Raw genomic sequence first — 20,330 nt, 5'->3', positions numbered from 1 at the left:
TATGGTCAAAAATATGACAACAAAAAGTAGCTTTTTGGTCTTAATTTAAGGTTAGGCATAAGGTTAGAAGTGTGGTTAGGGTTAATGTTAGGTTTAAAATCACATTTTAAGAAGATAAATTGTAGAAATCATTGTTTAGGTTTATGACTTTGTGGCTGTGCCAACTAGTAACAACCCTACAAGCTGGCGAGTAGTCCTTAAAACCGGAAATTAGTTACCCCTGGTTCGTTTAGTCATGTGGAAAATTGGTTTTGGGATAGACGACGATAATAAGGTCTGAGGTTAACACAGGTTTAGGAGATTTTATATGTTTTGTTCTATGAGATATTAGTAAGTTAACGTGACCGTATTTTTGGCGTTTATCCAAAACCCTACAAAAACTCAATTCATTTCCCCATAGGCTTTGTCCAACGAACCATTGCGAAGTTAGTGCCTACAAAAATACGCCATTATTATTGCTCTCTATCGGTATATCCATAATCTTTGTCTCTATAGAATAGCTGCAGTGCCCTCAACCAAGCTTGACAAGGCTTTGCCAGCTATCAGAAAGTTGTGTGATAGGAAGTGCGAATGGGGTCTTAACCAATCAGAAGACTCGTTTTCAGTGTCAAACACAGTACAATCCAATCACAGCGGGCTATCTGCAAAGGTGTGTAATATCCATCCCATAGACACAATTTCATGCACCGTTACATTGTATAATTTTTGGACAAGGAGTTGCACGGTGGACAATTGGACCTAATGTATCTCGGCACATTATTGCGTCTGATTTGTTGTTAGCTGGGGACTTCCGACATTTTTTCCGCGCATCGGGACGTAAAACTAAGCGCTCTGGAGACTGGAGCGCACCGCCTCAAATAGTCTATGACCCATGCAGAGCATACAAAGCCCGAAGTAGGTTACCACTCGCTGTCAGGACTACTGTTTGTGTTGATGTCATCGGCGGCCGTGTTCGAACCGGAGCGACCCACGATTTATAGTCAGGATTACTAGAATAACAAAAATATATCGTACAATAATAGTCGTGTTTTTGGCCAACAGTGAATATGGGAGTTCTGGCGCACTGTGTTATTCTTTTTATATTCCAGCATTTGACGTCATCTTATGATTTTAAAGAAGGACAATATAACAGCGGTCAGTATGAATTTGTGAAAGATCCCAGTTTGAATATCGAAAAGAGATCACCAGATTTAGATCCGTTTGATTCTGAATCATCCGACCACATTAGGAGCAGAAGAAGTGCGGATCAAGGAGACTGTGACCGTCTCCAGGGATTCGACACCAAGTTGACTAACAACACCCAAACCGTAAGTTAACCCCGCAGGTCCGGTTAGGTTACACTCACCCACATAATAGGTTAATGCTCTTCAGGTGACACTTTACCTCGACAATTATCCTCATAATGACTTGACTGCTCCCTTCTCAAATGACGTGGGTTTTAACAGTGCAACTGATCTGTTGCGGTTGCCATGCAACTAACCAAATAGCATATACTTTCCAGTTGTGTAAAACACTTCTTGTGTTAATGCTACGGCATGTGAACGAGATCAATGTTTTCATGTTTGACTCACTGAACTATCGTTAAGCCAGCCCTTACCCCCCCTAAAGAAATATTGCCGTTTTGAAACTGCGGTAAAAGTACAGTAACTGCAATCGAATGTTGTATCTTGGACGCATTTGCAGCATACTGCAGTTATACGGCACTCTGACTGCGATATTTTTTCGTAAGGGCTAATGAGGATTCATAATAAATGCAAATCAAGATAAATGTTTATTTGTCACATGCTTCGTTGACAAGTGTAACGCGTACACCCCTCCCTTTACTTACGGATCTGTTTCCAACAGCATATGATTGACACAAGTAGGCTACTGGAGTTAAAGATTACTTCAACCCCGTACAGTGCAGGACTATGGGTTATAATCTTCAATTTAGCATCTCTGTAGCTAATTGTTTTAGGGTATCTGTAAATCATGTCACGTTTAATCTTATGTGAGTTTAGCATACAGTTTGTCTTCTGTTCTACAGCTCTAATACAGTATAGAAATACAAAGAGCAATTCATTTAAATGTTATATCCCGCCCAGTGCCGTACTGCATGGAGGCCATTCTCCAGTCTAGTGTAAACATATACTAATATGCGTCTCCAGTTAGTTCGGTCTCTCAACTGTTCCCTGTCTAATGGTTATGAGTCTGACCTATATTTCCCCATAGGAATGATGCTGCTCTACTTCATACTAGGCCTTGTTTAGCTACCTTTTTTTTCCACATGGCTTGAACTGGCATTGTTTTTCAATAAGGATATATTCTTTATCTATGTAAGCTTTAGACAATAGTTGTAACCCAGTGTGCCGTTTGATAGTTAGGTAATTCATGGAATGATGGTGGTGTACTTAATGCTACAAATTACATGGCCTGCTAGCTTGTTTTCATTTTCTGCCTAACTCTAGAATAGATAGTAAAATATCCTGTGTAGTCCATGGAGAGTATTTCATATCCTGTGTAGTCTATTTCATATCCTGTGTAGTCAGTGGAGGGTATTTCATTTCCTGTGTAGTCAGTGGAGGGTATTTCATATCCTGTGTAGTCAGTGGAGGGTATTTCATTTCCTGTGTAGTCAGTGGAGGGTATTTCATATCCTGTGTAGTCTATGGAGGGTATTTTCAAGAAAGTACTGGTGTCATCGGGTGTGAGTTTAGTTGTTAGGCATTTAGCTTATCAAATTCACACATGCAAAACCTGTAGGTCAGGCTACCTTGTTATCATGTTCTGACTCAGTGTGTCTGGATGGTAAAATGTTTTTCAAGAATGGTAATAGGCTAGGCATATAGGGAAAGGGTGTGTGTAGTTAGATATGTTCACAAGCAACTGTTTCTGCTTCTGAGAGCACATCGGACATTTACAATAGGCTACTTGGCAGAACTGATGAGAATTGGGAGTAAGGCCCATATTCATAGGTTTTTGACCATCCATTGATCAGCCTTGAGATGTTTCTACAACTTGATTGGAGTCCATCTATGGTAAATTCAATTTATTGGACATGATTTGGAAAGGCACACACCTGTCAAGGCACAGATCTGGGGAAGGGTACCAACAAAAAGTGAAAGAAGTTTGGAACCACCAAGACTCTACCTAGAGCTGGCCTCCCGGCCAAACTGAGCAACCCAGGGGAGAAGGACCCGATGGTCACTCTTGACAGAGCTCTAGAGTTCCTCTGTGGAGATGGGAGAACCTTCCAGAAGGACAACCATGTCTGTAGCACTCCACCAATCAAGCCTTTACGGTAGAGTGGCCAGACGGAAGCCACTCAGTAAAAGGCACAAGACAGCCCGCTTGGAGTTTGTCAAAAGGCACCTGAAGACTCTCAGACCATGAGAAACAAGATTCTCTGATCTGATGACACCAATATTGAACTCTTTGGCCTGAATGCCAAGCGTCACGTCTGGAGGAAACCTGCCACCATGTCTACGGTGAAGCATGGTGGTGGCAGCATCATGCTGTGGGGATATATTTCAGCGTCAGGGACTGGGAGACTAGTCAGGATGAAGGCAAAGCTAAACGAAACAAAGTACAGAGCGATCCTTGATGAAAACCTGCTCCAGAGCGCTCATGACCTCAGACTGGGGAAAAGGTTCACCATCCAACAGGACAACGACCCTAAGCACACTGCCAAGACAACTTAGGAGTGGCTTCGGGACAAGTCTCTGAATGTCCTTCAGTGGCCCAGCCAGAGCTCGGACCTGAACCCGATCTACCATCTCTGGAGAGACCTGAAAAATAGCTGTGCAGCAACGCTCCCCATCCAACCTGACAGAGTTTGAGAGGATCTGCAGAGAAGAATGGGAGAAACTCTCCAAATACAGGTGCCAAGCTTGCTTCATACTTAATTTAATTGCTGCCAAAGGTGCTTCAACAAAGAACTGAGTAAAGGGTCTGAATATTTATGTAAATGTGATATTTCAGATTTCAAATTTCTAAAAAGCAGTTTTTGGTTTGTGGTATTGTGTGTAGATTGAGGTGGAAAAATACCATTTTAATACATTTTTAGAATCGGGCTGTAACCTTTTTTATTTTACCTTTATTTAACTAGGCAAGTCAGTTAAGAACAAATTCTTATTTTCAATGGGGCAGAACGACAGATTTGTACCTCGTCAGCTCTGAGATTCGAACTTGCAACCTTTCGGTTACTAGTCCAACGCTCTAACCACTAGGCTACCCTGCCGCCCTTGTGGGAAAAGTCTGAATATTTTCCAAATGCACTGTACATCATGGACAAGCTGCTGACTGCCTTTCTTAATGATGTTGTCCTCAAACACCCTGTAGCTAGCTCTTCCTTAAAGCACAGTCTAATTTCAGATCACCAGATGTCCTTGAAACAAGGCTATATTATTATCTGGCTGTGTTAACACAGGATAGAGTAAACCATTTTTTTTAACAACATCTTACCCAATACGTCTGTGGTCTATTCGGATAACAAAACTGCTTACTCACAGACACCTAGTTGATTTAGTTGGTAGTTCCTGATAAGAATGTGTGTGTATGTCCTGTTCTTGATTGTCCTTACCGCCGTCCTTCATTACCTTCTAGCAAGTGAAAACAAATTACATTTAGTATAAACATTTTAGTAGGAACTTATAACGATGCACTTTCTTCTAAATTATTACCTTCTTCCTCCTACATATGAATGTGTTATTGCACGTTGGCTACATCACACATAAGGAAGCTTGACATGATTCAGATGTGGTAACACCAGGCCCTGAGGTGGAAAGAGTAGGGACACCACCTCCTGCACCCTAGTTAACCTCTGACAATGAACAATCAGCTTTATAGTCAGTCCTTGGCAACAACTTGTACATCTCTGAACCAACCGTGAATAGGACAAACAATGACCACTTAGTCATTATGGGCTTCCCAAAACATAATAAATGGATTCACTCCTGTACGTACAGTATTGTGTTGTCACAGATCTTCTTAGAGTCATGCACTGATAATGATCGACATAGTTTCAGATCTAACGCCATTCGTCCAGCCATTCCAAAGCGATATACTTTGCACAGTTTCTCTGTCCCAGCCAGACCTTGAAGCCAAAGGCAGGATTATGGGTAATCTAGGGACTAAACGTGTGTCCCAAATGCCACACTTTCTCCTATGAGCCCTGGTCAAAAGTAGTGACCTTTTATAGTGAATAGAGTCCTATTTTGGAAGAACCCTAAAGACTGAAGGCAGAATTCCAAGAGGCTCAACCTAAATGTCCTCCATAGGTCCAACATATTCCTGTTTGGGTACCGTACAGCATAGTTCCCACTGCAGCTTATAGTAGACCTGGGTTTACATACTATTTGAAATATTTCAAATCTATTAAATACTCTGAGAGTTTGACTGGAGTGCCAGGTGCACTTTTGGGATTGGTCTATTGGTTCCATTGCAGCAGGCAATCTCAACCAAGCATAGATGTAAGTATTTAAAATGATTTCAAATACTATTTGAACCCATGTCTGGTTTATAGATAGTACTGCCCGGATGTGGCCTGGGCCTAATCCTACGAATGTCCACATAGTGAAAGAGTAGAGTAACCGCTTGATGAGATTAAGAGTTTTAAGTATCTTATTCTAGCTAGCTAGCAGAACCAACAGCTCCGGTCAGAAATCCATGCTTTTGGTTTAATTTCCCTGGCACTGTTTCCACATGCTTAACGTTTTAGAAGTTGTGGCACAAATCCCATTTCAAGTCATATTAGCATTTGTTTTCACGCATCATTTTCAAATCATCTAGAAGTGACTTTGTTGAGCTTAACAATCCATTTTAGATCCTTTTAGGAGGATTTTGGAGAAAAAAAATGCTAATATCGGGATATCGATTTGAACTTGCAACCTTCCGGTTACTAGTCCCAACGCTCTAACCACTAGGCTACCTGCCACCCCTACACTCTAACCACTAGGCTACCTGCCACCCCTACACTCTAACCACTAGGCTACCCTGCCGCCTCTACACTCTAACCACTAGGCTACCCTGCCACCCCTACACTCTAACCACTAGGCTACCCTGCCACCCCTACACTCTAACCACTAGGCTACCCTGCCACCCCTACACTCTAACCACTAGGCTACCCTGCCACCTCTACACTCTAACCACTAGGCTACCCTGCCGCCTCTACACTCTAACCACTAGGCTACCCTGCCACCCCTACACTCTAACCACTAGGCTACCCTGCCACCCCTACACTCTAACCACTAGGCTACCCTGCCACCTCTACACTCTAACCACTAGGCTACCCTGCCATGTAAACTAAATCATGGATTGGCTGTCATAAGGAAAACAACATGTCATTTTTGTAATTTGGGTTAAGTACGTGTACGTTTGACTCTTCTTCTAAAGAGGATTTGGCAGTTGATTGACAGTTGGGACTACCGTAGTTGTACTATAGTGCAGCCTCCTACTGTGAGGACATTTTGGCCCAAGGCCTACTGGTCTGGTTCTGCACGCTAAGGATTAGCAGTGCGTGGCTTTGTAACACTCTAGTGTCTACATGTGATGCGTTGTAACACTCTAGTGTCTACATGTGATGCGTTGTAACACTCTAGTGTCTACATGTGATGCGTTGTAACACTCTAGTGTCTACATGTGATGCGTTGTAACACTCTAGTGTCTACATGTGATGCGTTGTAACACACTAGTGTCTACATGTGATGCGTTGTAACACACTAGTGTCTACATGTGATGCGTTGTAACACTAGTGTCTACATGTGATGCGTTGTAACACTCTAGTGTCTACATGTGATGCGTTGTAACACACTAGTGTCTACATGTGATGCGTTGTAACACTCTAGTGTCTACATGTGATGCGTTGTAACACTCTAGTGTCTACATGTGATGCGTTGTAACACTCTAGTGTCTACATGTGATGCGTTGTAACACACTAGTGTCTACATGTGATGCGTTGTAACACACTAGTGTCTACATGTGATGCGTTGTAACACTAGTGTCTACATGTGATGCGTTGTAACACACTAGTGTCTACATGTGATGCGTTGTAACACTCTAGTGTCTACATGTGATGCGTTGTAACACTCTAGTGTCTACATGTGATGCGTTGTAACACTCTAGTGTCTACATGTGATGCGTTGTAACACTCTAGTGTCTACATGTGATGCGTTGTAACACACTAGTGTCTACATGTGATGCGTTGTAACACACTAGTGTCTACATGTGATGCGTTGTAACACTCTAGTGTCTACATGTGATGCTTTGTAACACTCTAGTGTCTACATGTGATGCGTTGTAACACTCTAGTGTCTACATGTGATGCGTTGTAACACTAGTGTCTACATGTGATGCGTTGTAACACACTAGTGTCTACATGTGATGCGTTGTAACACTCTAGTGTCTACATGTGATGCGTTGTAACACTCTAGTGTCTACATGTGATGCGTTGTAACACTCTAGTGTCTACATGTGATGCGTTGTAACACTCTAGTGTCTACATGTGATGCGTTGTAACACACTAGTGTCTACATGTGATGCGTTGTAACACACTAGTGTCTACATGTGATGCGTTGTAACACACTAGTGTCTACATGTGATGCGTTGTAACACACTAGTGTCTACATGTGATGCGTTGTAACACTCTAGTGTCTACATGTGATGCGTTGTAACACACTAGTGTCTACATGTGATGCGTTGTAACACTAGTGTCTACATGTGATGCGTTGTAATACTCTAGTGTCTACATGTGATGCGTTGTAACACTCTAGTGTCTACATGTGATGCGTTGTAACACTCTAGTGTCTACATGTGATGCGTTGTAACACTCTAGTGTCTACATGTGATGCTTTGTAACACTCTAGTGTCTACATGTGATGCGTTGTAACACTCTAGTGTCTACATGTGATGCTTTGTAACACTAGTGTCTACATGTGATGCGTTGTAACACTCTAGTGTCTACATGTGATGCGTTGTAACACTCTAGTGTCTACATGTGATGCTTTGTAACACTCTAGTGTCTACATGTGATGCGTTGTAACACTAGTGTCTACATGTGATGCGTTGTAACACACTAGTGTCTACATGTGATGCGTTGTAACACTCTAGTGTCTACATGTGATGCGTTGTAACACTAGTGTCTACATGTGATGCGTTGTAACACTAGTGTCTACATGTGATGCGTTGTAACACACTAGTGTCTACATGTGATGCGTTGTAACACTCTAGTGTCTACATGTGATGCGTTGTAACACTCTAGTGTCTACATGTGATGCGTTGTAACACTCTAGTGTCTACATGTGATGCTTTGTAACACTCTAGTGTCTACATGTGATGCGTTGTAACACTAGTGTCTACATGTGATGCGTTGTAACACACTAGTGTCTACATGTGATGCGTTGTAACACTAGTGTCTACATGTGATGCGTTGTAACACACTAGTGTCTACATGTGATGCGTTGTAACACACTAGTGTCTACATGTGATGCGTTGTAACACTCTAGTGTCTACATGTGATGCGTTGTAACACTAGTGTCTACATGTGATGCGTTGTAACACTAGTGTCTACATGTGATGCGTTGTAACACTAGTGTCTACATGTGATGCGTTGTAATACTCTAGTGTCTACATGTGATGCGTTGTAACACTCTAGTGTCTACATGTGATGCGTTGTAACACTCTAGTGTCTACATGTGATGCGTTGTAACACTCTAGTGTCTACATGTGATGCTTTGTAACACTCTAGTGTCTACATGTGATGCGTTGTAACACTCTAGTGTCTACATGTGATGCTTTGTAACACTAGTGTCTACATGTGATGCGTTGTAACACTCTAGTGTCTACATGTGATGCGTTGTAACACTCTAGTGTCTACATGTGATGCTTTGTAACACTCTAGTGTCTACATGTGATGCGTTGTAACACTAGTGTCTACATGTGATGCGTTGTAACACACTAGTGTCTACATGTGATGCGTTGTAACACTCTAGTGTCTACATGTGATGCGTTGTAACACTAGTGTCTACATGTGATGCGTTGTAACACTAGTGTCTACATGTGATGCGTTGTAACACACTAGTGTCTACATGTGATGCGTTGTAACACTCTAGTGTCTACATGTGATGCGTTGTAACACTCTAGTGTCTACATGTGATGCTTTGTAACACTCTAGTGTCTACATGTGATGCGTTGTAACACTAGTGTCTACATGTGATGCGTTGTAACACACTAGTGTCTACATGTGATGCGTTGTAACACTAGTGTCTACATGTGATGCGTTGTAACACACTAGTGTCTACATGTGATGCGTTGTAACACACTAGTGTCTACATGTGATGCGTTGTAACACTCTAGTGTCTACATGTGATGCGTTGTAACACTAGTGTCTACATGTGATGCGTTGTAACACTAGTGTCTACATGTGATGCGTTGTAACTCTAGTGTCTACATGTGATGCGTTGTAATACTCTAGTGTCTACATGTGATGCGTTGTAACACTCTAGTGTCTACATGTGATGCGTTGTAACACTCTAGTGTCTACATGTGATGCGTTGTAACACTAGTGTCTACATGTGATGCGTTGTAACACTAGTGTCTACATGTGATGCGTTGTAACTCTAGTGTCTACATGTGATGCGTTGTAATACTCTAGTGTCTACATGTGATGCGTTGTAACACTCTAGTGTCTACATGTGATGCGTTGTAACACTCTAGTGTCTACATGTGATGCTTTGTAACACTTGGGTGTCTGGAGAGTGAGAGGCAGACGAATGGTACAGCAGTAGGGAGGGAAAGGGAATTAGGTTCACTTGTGCACAAACACACATAATACTTATGTTGCTTAGCTATTTGGGCACTTTATAAAATGTAGATTAGGTGTATAACTTTCTTATATATATATATATATATATATATTACACACACACACACAATATATACACACACACAATATATATACACACACACAATATACAATACATATATATATATTGTGTGTGTGTGTGTATATATATGTGTATGTATGTGTTATGTCTAATCTACATTTTACATTTTACATCTACATTTCTACATCTACAAGTGCCCAAATAGCTTTTTAGCATTTACCCGTATGTTTATTATAATGACCATCTTTCTTGAATACACTATATATACAAAACTGTGTGGACACCCCTTCACAGTAGTGGATTTGGCTATTTCAGCCACACCCGTTGCTGACAGGTGGATATAAATCGAGCACGCTGCCATGCAATCTCCATAGACAAACATTGGCATTAGAACGGCCGGTACTGAAGAGCTCAGTAACTTTATACGTGGCACCGGCGAAAGATGCCACCTTTCCAACAAGACAGTTCGTAAAATTTCTACAATGTTAGAACTGCCCCGGTTAGCTCGAAGTGCTGTTTTTGTGAAGTGGAAACGTCTAGGAGCAACAACGGCTCAGCCGTGAAATGGTAGACCACACAAGCTCACAGAACTGGACCGCCAACTGCTGAAGCGCGTAACACGTAAAAATGAATCCTCGGTTGCAACACTCACAACCGAGTTCCAAACTGCCTCTGGAAGTAAAGTCAATGTCAGCACAAAAACTGTTAGTCAGGAGCTTCATGAAGTGGGTTTCCATGGCCGAGCAGCTGCACACAAGCCTAACATCACCATGCGCAATGCCAAGAGTCGGCTGGAGTGGTGTAAAGCTCGCCGCCATTGGACTCTGGAGCAGTGGAAACGCGTTCTCTGGAGTGATGAATCATGCTTCACTATCTGGCTGTCCGACAGATTAATCTGTGTTTTGTGGATGCCAGGAGAACGCTACCTGCCTGAATGTATAGTGCCAACTGTAAAGTTTGGTGGAGGAGGAATAATGGTTCGGGCTAGGCCCCTTAGTTTCAGTGAATATAAATCTTAATGCTACGGCATACAATGACACTCTAGATGATTCTGTGCTTCCAACTTGTGGCAACAGTTTCAGCATGACAATGCCCCTGTGCACAAAGCGAGGTCCATACAGAAATGTATTGTCGAGATCGGTGTGGAAGCACTTGACTGGCCTGCACAGAGTCCTGCCCTCAACCCCATCAAACACCTTTGGGATAAATTGGAACACCGACTGCAAAGCCAGGCCTAATCGGTGCCCGACCTCACTAATGATCTTCCAGCTGAACGGAAGAAAATCCCCTCAGCAATGTTCCAACATCTAGTGGAAAGCTTTCCCAGAAGAGTATAGGCTGTTATGGCAGCAAAGGGGGAGGGATCAACTCCATATTAATGCCCATGATTTTGGAATGAGATGTTTGACGAGCAGGTGTCCACATACTTTTGGTCATGTAGTGTAAATTCCAGTTAGACAACGTGCTGCCAGTCAGAACAAGATATTTTGGTCATGTGGTGTATATCCTTATTACGTTGTTAGATCTTCTGCAGTTAATTTTCAAGATCACGTATGCCTAAAAACCACTCCTGTATTACACACCCCATGACTAATGTGATGGCTTGCTTCCTTTTTAGTTACAGTTGAAGTCGGAGTCATTAAAATCTCGTTTTTCAACCACTCCACAAATTTCTTGTTAACAAACTATAGTTTTGGCAAGTCGGTTAGGACATCTGATTTGTGCATGACACAAGTAATTTTTCCAAAAATTGTTTACAGACAGATTATTTCACTTATAATTCACTGTATCACAATTCCAGTGGATCAGAAGTTAACATACACTAAGTTGACTGTGCCTTTTAAACAGCTTGGAAAATTCTAGAAAAATATGTCATGGCTTTAGAAGCTTCTGATGGGCTAATTGACATAATTTGAGTCAATTGGAGGTGTACCTGTGGATGTATTTCAAGGCTTACCTTCAAACTCAGTGCCTCTTTGCTTGACATCATGGGAAAATCAAAAGAAATCAGCCAAGACCTCAGGAAAAAAATTGTGGAACTCCACAAGTCTGGTTCATCCTTGGGAGCAATTTACAAACGCCTGAAGGTACCACGTTCATCTGTGCAAACAATAGTACGCAAGTATAAACAAGTATGAACACCATGTAAAACACGCAAGTATAAACACCATGGGACCACGCAGCCGTCATACCGCTCAGGAAGGAGACGTGTTCTGTCTCCTAGAGATGAACGTACTTTGGTGTGAAAAGTGCAAATCAATCCCAGAACAACAGCAAAGGACCTTATGAAGATGCTGGAGGAAACCGGTACAAAAGTATCTATATGCACAGTAAAACAAGTCCTATATCGACATAACCTGAAAGGCCGCTCAGCAAGGAAGAGGCCACTGCTCCAAAACCACCATAAACAAGCCAGACTACGGTTTGCAAGTGCACATGGGGACAAAGATCGTACTTTTTGGAGAAATGTCCTCTGGTCTGATGAAACAAAATTAGAACTGTTTGGCCATAATGACCATTGTTATGTTTGGAGGAAAAAGGGGGAGGCTTGTAAGCCGAAGAACACCATCCCAACCGTGAAGCACGTGGGTGTCAGCATCATGTTGTGGGGGTGCTTACAGGCCTACAAACCTGACTCAGTTACACCAGCTCTGTCAGGAGGAATGGGCCAAAATTCACCCAACTTATTCTGGGAAGTTTGTGGAAGGTTACCCGAAACATTTGACCCAAGTTCAACAATTTAAAGGCAATGCTACCAAATACTAATTGAGTGTATGCAAACTTCTGACCCACAGGGAATGTGACGAAATAAATAAAAGCTGAAATAAATCGTTCTCTCTACTATTATTCTGACATTTCACACGTTTAAAATAAAGTAGTGATCCTAACTAACTAACCTAAAACAGGGATTTTTTTACTAGGATTAAATGTCAGGAATTGTGAAAAACCTGAGTTTAAATGTATTTGACTAAGGTGTATGTAAACTTCCGACTTCAACTGTATGTATGTGATGCATATCAGTCAGTCAACAATAAACAGAATGCAAATATTCTGATTTATCTCACTTTTTTTTTTCTTCTCAGTATTCCTTCAATGACCTGAGTGGGTCCGTGTCACTGGCCTGGGTTGGAGACGCCACTGGGGTGAGTTTTACCATGTTCCATTCTGTCATAATTATGTGCTGATTTTAAATGATCATTGTGTCAAACTCATTGATGGAATACAGGTGTTCTTTACTAAAGCAGCAAGGCCCGTGGGGTGTGTGATTTATATATGACCAATACAGCTCTTAGCCGTGGTATATTGACCATAGACCACCATCCCCCTGAGATACCTTGTTGCTATTATAAACTGGTTACCAACGTAATTAGATTAGTAGAAATACGTGTTTTGTCATACCCTTGGTATACGGTCTTACATACTACGGATTTCAGCCAATCGGCATTCAGGGCTCGAACCACACAGTTTATACTAGTCCTGAAGCTGGACTTGTTCTCTACAGGTCATCCTGGCTCTGACAACATTCCAGGTGCCGTTCTTCATGTTGCGATTCGGTCAGTCTAAACTCTATCGAAGGTAAGGGTTCTTCATGTTGCGATTCACCACCAGTTATGTCGCAAGAATGTCCGCGTAAGAATACAGCTATTATTTGAGCTGACAACTGGTTAAATAGTTAAAAGTATATTAAGTGTATTTGGACAAGAAAGTGTCCTTATTTGACCGTCTCACCTCCTTCTCTGCCTCCTCAGTGAGAACTACGGGAAGTCGTTCCAGGACGTCACAAACCTCATCAACAACACTTTCATCCGGACAGAGTTCGGCATCGCCATCGGACCAGAGAACTCTGGGAAGGTAAGACTCGTTTTGTGTTTAAAACCCGTGAACTAGCTTACATGGCATATAATGGCAACACTTTTACTGAAAGCTTAGTTACTTTTCTAAGTTTATAATACGGGATGTCTCCGTATGTAGCAAAAAAAAAATCTGTTCGATGTTCCTAATAGTTCTAGGAGTTAATTTGGTTTTGCCTGTCCTGCTCCTCTCAGGTGATCCTGACAGGTGATGTGTCTGGCAGCCTGGGCTCTCGTATCTTTATCTCCAGAGACTTTGGGAACAGCTTTGAGCAGCAGGACCTTCCCTTCAACCCCCTGATGCAGATCATATACAACCCCATAGATGCCAACGTTCTCCTGGTCATCAGCAACACTGTGAGTGGGGGGGTCAGGGTGTTTGTGTGTGTGTGCTTGCTTATGGAAGCTGTGGAGTAATACAACATATTCTTACTTCTCCTAACACCCAGACCCATCAGCACACACAAGTTATCAGCACTTTTACACACCTGTCGTCTGGCCAGTCTCCCGTGATGTAGCGCTCAGGATTGACGAGCTGTTCAGACCTTCTTTATCTATGACCTTATTCCCACTACAAGATAATAAAGGAGAGTCTGAGGAGTGGCCAATTCATATTACATCCTTGCCTTAGCCTTTTGTTGTGTCTGGAAACGTGACATTCTTGGGTCGCAGCTCAAATTTACCGTAAAGATCACAGTAGCCACTAGCCATTTAAGCACAAACCATTTAACAGTTCAAGCCCGTGGGCCCCCCGCCTTGCTCTGGGGGTCCCCAACCCCCCCAAATATAATAAAAATAATAATAATAATAATAATAATAATAATAATAATAATAATAATAATAATAATAATAATAATAATCAATATATCTAAATTGAATCCATTTTAAATTTGGGCTGTAAAACAACAAAATGTTGACTAAGGCAAGGGGTGTGAATCCTTTCTGAAGGCACTAGCTCTCTAGCAGGAGTTAGCTGTGTAATGTCAGCTAATTTAATGTGTACGGACAAGAAAATAAACCCTTTAATAAAAGAAACCCTTTAATTGTCTGCACATACTTGTGAATTGTTACATTATTCAAGAGCGTAATATGGTTCAGAGGTAGACTGGCTCTGGCAGCCAAAACAGCCAAAATACTCCATCTAAACGTGAATCCATTCTCAATTGTGATACGATTCTAGAAACATAAAGCCCTTTACTTTCATATCGCATCAAAATAATTTAAAAAAATGCAAAATACCCACTGTTTTAACCTGCTTTTTCACAGTTGCAGAAGAAGATGGTGTTTTTCAGTGACATCACATTTCTGGCGGCCATTCTTCCATTCCACACAGGTGTTCGGAGCTTCCGTCTGTCTTTAATTTAATCAGTTTGAGGTTCTGAGAGCTCTGGAGCAGGTTTTCATCAATAATCTCTCTGTTCATCTTTGCCTCGATCCTGACTAGTCTCCCAGTCCCTGCTGCTGAGAAACATCCCCACAGCATGAGTCTGCCACCACCACCACCACCATGCTTCACCGTAGGGATGGTGCCAGGTTTCCTCCAAATGTGACGCTTGGCATTCAGGTCAAAGAGTTCAATCTTGGTTTCATCAGATGAGAGAATCTTGTTTCTCATGGTCTGAGAGTCCTTTAGATGCCTCCTAGCAAACTCCAAGCAGGCTATAATGTGCCTTTTACTGAGGAGTGGCTTCCATCTGGCCACTCTACCATAAAGGCCTGATTGGAGGAGTGCTGCAGAAATGGTTGTCCTTCTGGAAGATTCTCCCATGTCCACAGAGGTTCACTCTGACATCTGACTCTGTTCATCGGGTTCTTGGTCACCTCCCTGACCAAGGCCCTATTTAAATATTTTTTTTAACCTTTATTTAACTAGGCAAGTCAGTTAAGAACAAATTCTTATTGACAATGATGGCCTACCCCGGCCAAACCCGGACAACACTGGGCCACCCTATGGGACTCCCAATCACAGCCAGATGTGATGCAGCCTGGATTCGAACCAGGGACTATAGTGATGCCTCTTGCAGTGCCTTAGAACGCTGCGCCACTCGGGAGCCCCTTCTCCCCCAATTGTTCAGTTTGGCCAGCTCTAGGTCTTGGTGGTTCCAAACTTCTTCCATTTAAGAATGATGGAGGCCACTGTGTTCTTGGGGACCTTCAATGCTGCAGACATTTTTTGGTACCCTTTCCCAGATCTGTGCCTCGACACAATCCTGTCTCTGAACTCTATGGACAATTCATTCGACCTTGTGGCTTGTTTTTTTTCTCTAGCATGCACTGTTAACTGTGTGACCTTATATAGACAGGTGTGTGGACTCCAATCAAGTTGTAGAAACATCTCAAGGATGATCAATGGAAGCAGGATACACCTGAGCTCAATTTTGAATCTTATAGCCAAATGTCTGAATACCTATGTAAATAGGGTGTGTCTGTTTTATACATTTGCTAAAATGTCTAAACCTGTTTTTGCTTTTTTCATTCTGGGGTATTGTGATGTCATTCTGGGGTATTGTGATGTCATTATGAGGTATTCTGATGTCATTATGGGGTATCGTGATGTCATTATGGAGTATTGTGTGTTGATTGCTGATTGCTGAGGAATTTTTATTTATTTAATCCATTTTAGAATAAAGCTGTAACGTAACAAAAGGTGGAAGAAGTCTCGGGGTCTGAATACATTCCGAAGGGACTGTATGTACTCTTAGGCTTACACTAGCATATCAAAGTGACCTTAGAACAAAGCAGGCTTCATTTGATCAGTATCATGGAAGTCATTATACGAGGTAAAAGCACGTTTCCATTGAAAACGTTGATGATTCACCGGGGGAGTTTCTTTATTGCCTGCAAAGCAACAACAACAAAAACGCTGCTGGGATTTAAAGCTACGGCGACAATTTCAAAATGAAACAGCCTGTTACTACAATTCAAGTAAAAAACTTAAGACAAGTCTTCAAAATGTCTGTACGTTTCAGTTGTTTCAAAAACATTGCTCTGCGATTTAAAAAATATATATATATATACGTTGTAAGAGTGTTGGCTCAATGAGACAATTCTGTTTACACTGCCCCGACAGAGGGGGAGCAACTGTCGGACGAGCAGGACTCTACATTTTTTAAATGTATTAATTAGTAGCACTGGTGCTTCCTACTTAACAAAGTAAGGAGCACCACATGAAATTTAGGAGCACCACATGAAATTTAGGAGCACCACATGAAATTTAGGAGCACCACATGAAATTTAGGAGCACCAGAAAATACTTTTTTTTTTTAAAAACCGTTTTATAATGGATTGAGATTCAGCCTATACTGGGCCTGTATGAATTCAATCTACTTCTGAAGGACATCTACAACTATTACATAATGCTGTAAAGACATATAGATTTATTATAAAAACCTAAATTGTTGATACGATTAAATGTGTTAACGATACATGAGTAGATTTAGAACGGTCCATGGCATGGTTTCTACATTTATTCATTTATTTAAATTCGCTATAGGAAGATCCATATTTGGTGCCGGTAATATGGGTCAGATCTTTCGACCCTGATCGGGTTGGAAGCAAAGCCGTTTTCACTGTAGTGATGGTGCAGCCATGACGCTTTTGAAATCTGCACTCGTTTCTCTAAGGCCGTCCTGAAACAATGGTACAATGGGAAGCCTTATCACCACAACCGTTATTATCTGGGAGATTTATTTCCTAATAAATAAAACTCCTGCTCGAATATTTTGTTGCATATGAAACGGTCGCACTTTTTGAGCCCATGCTCAGAGAGTATTTTAGCAGAAAGTCTTTAAGTGTGAAGACCCTCTAAATCCCTTTATGATCTGACGCAATAGCAGGTCCGACGCAATAGCAGGCCTGTGTCAGAGGTGGAGAGTTGAGCTGTGGGAATCCAAACAAAACTAGAGAACATTACTGGCGTCCATTATCTTTTGTGTGTGTGTGTGTGTGTGCATTTTGAATACCCTTGTTAACCATTTAACCCTTTTTACAGAATGAACTCTGGCTGTCTGAGGACTTTGGGGAGAAGTGGAGGAAGATCCACGACATGGTGTGTCTGGCCAAATGGTAAGAGACAACTTTTTTTTTAGGTAAATATGTTAAGAATAGAGTTAGCAGAAGAACCCATCCTTACATGGCTGCCACAGGGTAATAGTTATATATATATATATTATATATATATATATGATCTATTAGCAGCCAGTTATACCATTGTTCACGGTCTGTTTTGATTTCCTATAATGACCACTATTGTTATGTAGACTGTACTGAATGTTCATTCCCTCTCGAACTGCAGCTCTGAGTCCCTGAGGTTGATTTGATGGAATTATATTTATATATATATATATCGTTACTTATCAGTACTATATCGGTACTTATCATTACTATATCGTTACTTATCAGTAATATATCGTTACTTATCAGTACTATATCGTTACTTATCAATACTGTATCGTTACTTATCAGTACTATATCGTTACTTATCATTGCTATGTCGTTACTTATCAGTACTATGTCGTTACTTATCAGTACTATGTCGTTACTTATCAGTACTGTCGTTATCAGTACTATATCGTTACTTATCAGTACTATATCGGTACTTATCAGTACTATATCGGTACTTATCAGTACTATATCGGTACTTATCAGTACTATATCGGTACTTATCAGTACTATATCGTTACTCTTTATCGTTACCGTTACTATATATCGTTACTCTTTATCGTTACTATATATTGTTACTAGTTATTATTATTCTTTATCATTACTGCATGTCAGAGGCATGAAAAATGAACGAATGGACTTGAAAACGTGTGGTATAGCCTACGTTCCAAAATGTGCCGTGCTTAGATGAAAACACTGACAAGGCAGAGGTCGAGTGGGCGACACTGAGACGTGCGGACCGGTTGTGTTTATGACACAATAAAAGGTAATGCAGTTTAAACGTTAAATGACAAATCTTCACGACTAGGCCCGGTCCACAGACTAGGCCCAGTCCACAGACTAGGCCCACAGAGAGCTCATACACACATAGGATTGTCCCGTGTCAGGAAGAAATTACATCTACTTTCACCCCTGAGTATGTTGAATAAACATCCAGTACTTCCCCCACTGTTGTCAGGGCACCATGCAAACAGTAAAAGCAGGCAGGAAACTGGCATTGCAGTTATGTTAGTTTAATGTTTGACTAGGTGTTCTCTGGGCCAAGCCCTTTGTTAGTTTAATGTTTGACTAGGTGTTCTCTGGGCCAAGCCCTTTGTTAGTTCGTGTTTGACTAGGTGTTCTCTGGGCCAAGCCCTTTGTTAGTTTAGTGTTTGACTAGGTGTTCTCTGGGCCAAGCCCTTTGTTAGTTTAGTGTTTGACTAGGTGTTCTCTGGGCCAAGCCCTTTGTTAGTTTAGTGTTTGACTAGGTGTTCTCTGGGCCAAGCCCTTTGTTAGTTTAGTGTTTGACTAGGTGTTTTCTGGGCCAAGCCCTTTGTTAGTTTAGTGTTTGACTAGGTATTCTCTGGGCCAAGCCCTTTGTTAGTTCGTGTTTGACTAGGTGTTCTCTGGGCCAAGTCAGTACTAGCTGTGATGAAAGGGCATCGGTACTAGCTCTGTTTGTTTACCTTCGCCGGTTCACTTTCTAATGCTGCAGCACCAGTAGTGTTGAGTACACACACACACACACACACATACAGACACACACAGACACACAAAGGCAGGCAGGCAGGCAGGCAGAAACACATACAGCGATATCACGCCACCCAGCCTCTCTTCCCAGTCCCCTTGAAACCTAACCTTGATAGTTTAGCTTGACCTATATTCCTAACTAGGACATGACGAGATTCTGAAGATCGGCACAATGGAACCGTTGGCGCGAAGTACCTGTTTGAGAAGGGCACGGCTCTAACCGTCTGCGGGATGAGACGTGTGGTAAACTAACTGTTGCACCATGACAATTAGCCGCTAAGATGATGAAACACGTCACCGAGGTCTTTTTTTAGTACCGCAGGAGCAGCGCATTTTCAACTGTTACCAGTGTGTCCCGAAGAATATCCTCAACGAAGTCATATTTTATTCCACTATAGTTTCAAAAACAGTGACCATGGTGCTGTACTTACAACAAAACATGTTTGGCTATTTTGTAAATGTTTCCAAAGGCTAGGTTCTGTACAGTAATGTTTGGGGGGACAGCTTGTACATGTTTATAAAGGCTAGGTTCTGTACAGTAATGTGTGGGGGACAGCTTGTACATGTTTATAAAGGCTAGGTTCTGTACAGTAATGTGTGGGGGACAGCTTGTACATGTTTATAAAGGCTAGGTTCTGTACAGTAATGTGTGACAGCTTGTACATGTTTATAAAGGCTAGGTTCTGTACAGTAATGTGTGGGGGACAGCTTGTACATGTTTATAAAGGCTAGGTTCTGTACAGTAATGTGTGGGGGACAGCTTGTACATGTTTATAAAGGCTAGGATCTGTACAGTAATGTGTGGGGGACAGCTTGTACATGTTTATAAAGGCTAGGATCTGTACAGTAATGTGTGGGGGACAGCTTGTACATGTTTATAAAGGCTAGGATCTGTACAGTAATGTGTGGGGGACAGCTTGTACATGTTTATAAAGGCTAGGTTCTGTAC

At 41.7% G+C, this 20,330-nt stretch overlaps 1 protein-coding gene across 1 annotated transcript in view; it reads left to right on the top strand.

The window, feature by feature from the left end:
• The first annotated feature begins 635 nt into the window (after positions 1-635).
• LOC110492692 (sortilin) overlaps positions 636-20,330 on the top strand; it is a 37,611-nt gene continuing 17,916 nt past the window's right edge. The window contains exons 1-6 of the mRNA XM_036947731.1: positions 636-1,307; positions 12,944-13,003; positions 13,363-13,436; positions 13,610-13,712; positions 13,907-14,068; positions 17,703-17,776. Coding sequence (XP_036803626.1) covers positions 1,047-1,307; positions 12,944-13,003; positions 13,363-13,436; positions 13,610-13,712; positions 13,907-14,068; positions 17,703-17,776 — 734 coding nt within the window. The 5' untranslated portion in view covers positions 636-1,046. The remainder of the gene's footprint in view (positions 1,308-12,943; positions 13,004-13,362; positions 13,437-13,609; positions 13,713-13,906; positions 14,069-17,702; positions 17,777-20,330) is intronic.

Source organism: Oncorhynchus mykiss, chromosome 16 (genome assembly GCF_013265735.2).
Source record: "Oncorhynchus mykiss isolate Arlee chromosome 16, USDA_OmykA_1.1, whole genome shotgun sequence".
NCBI classification, from domain to species: domain Eukaryota; kingdom Metazoa; phylum Chordata; class Actinopteri; order Salmoniformes; family Salmonidae; genus Oncorhynchus; species Oncorhynchus mykiss.
This window is presented reverse-complemented; position numbering and strand designations above follow the sequence as displayed.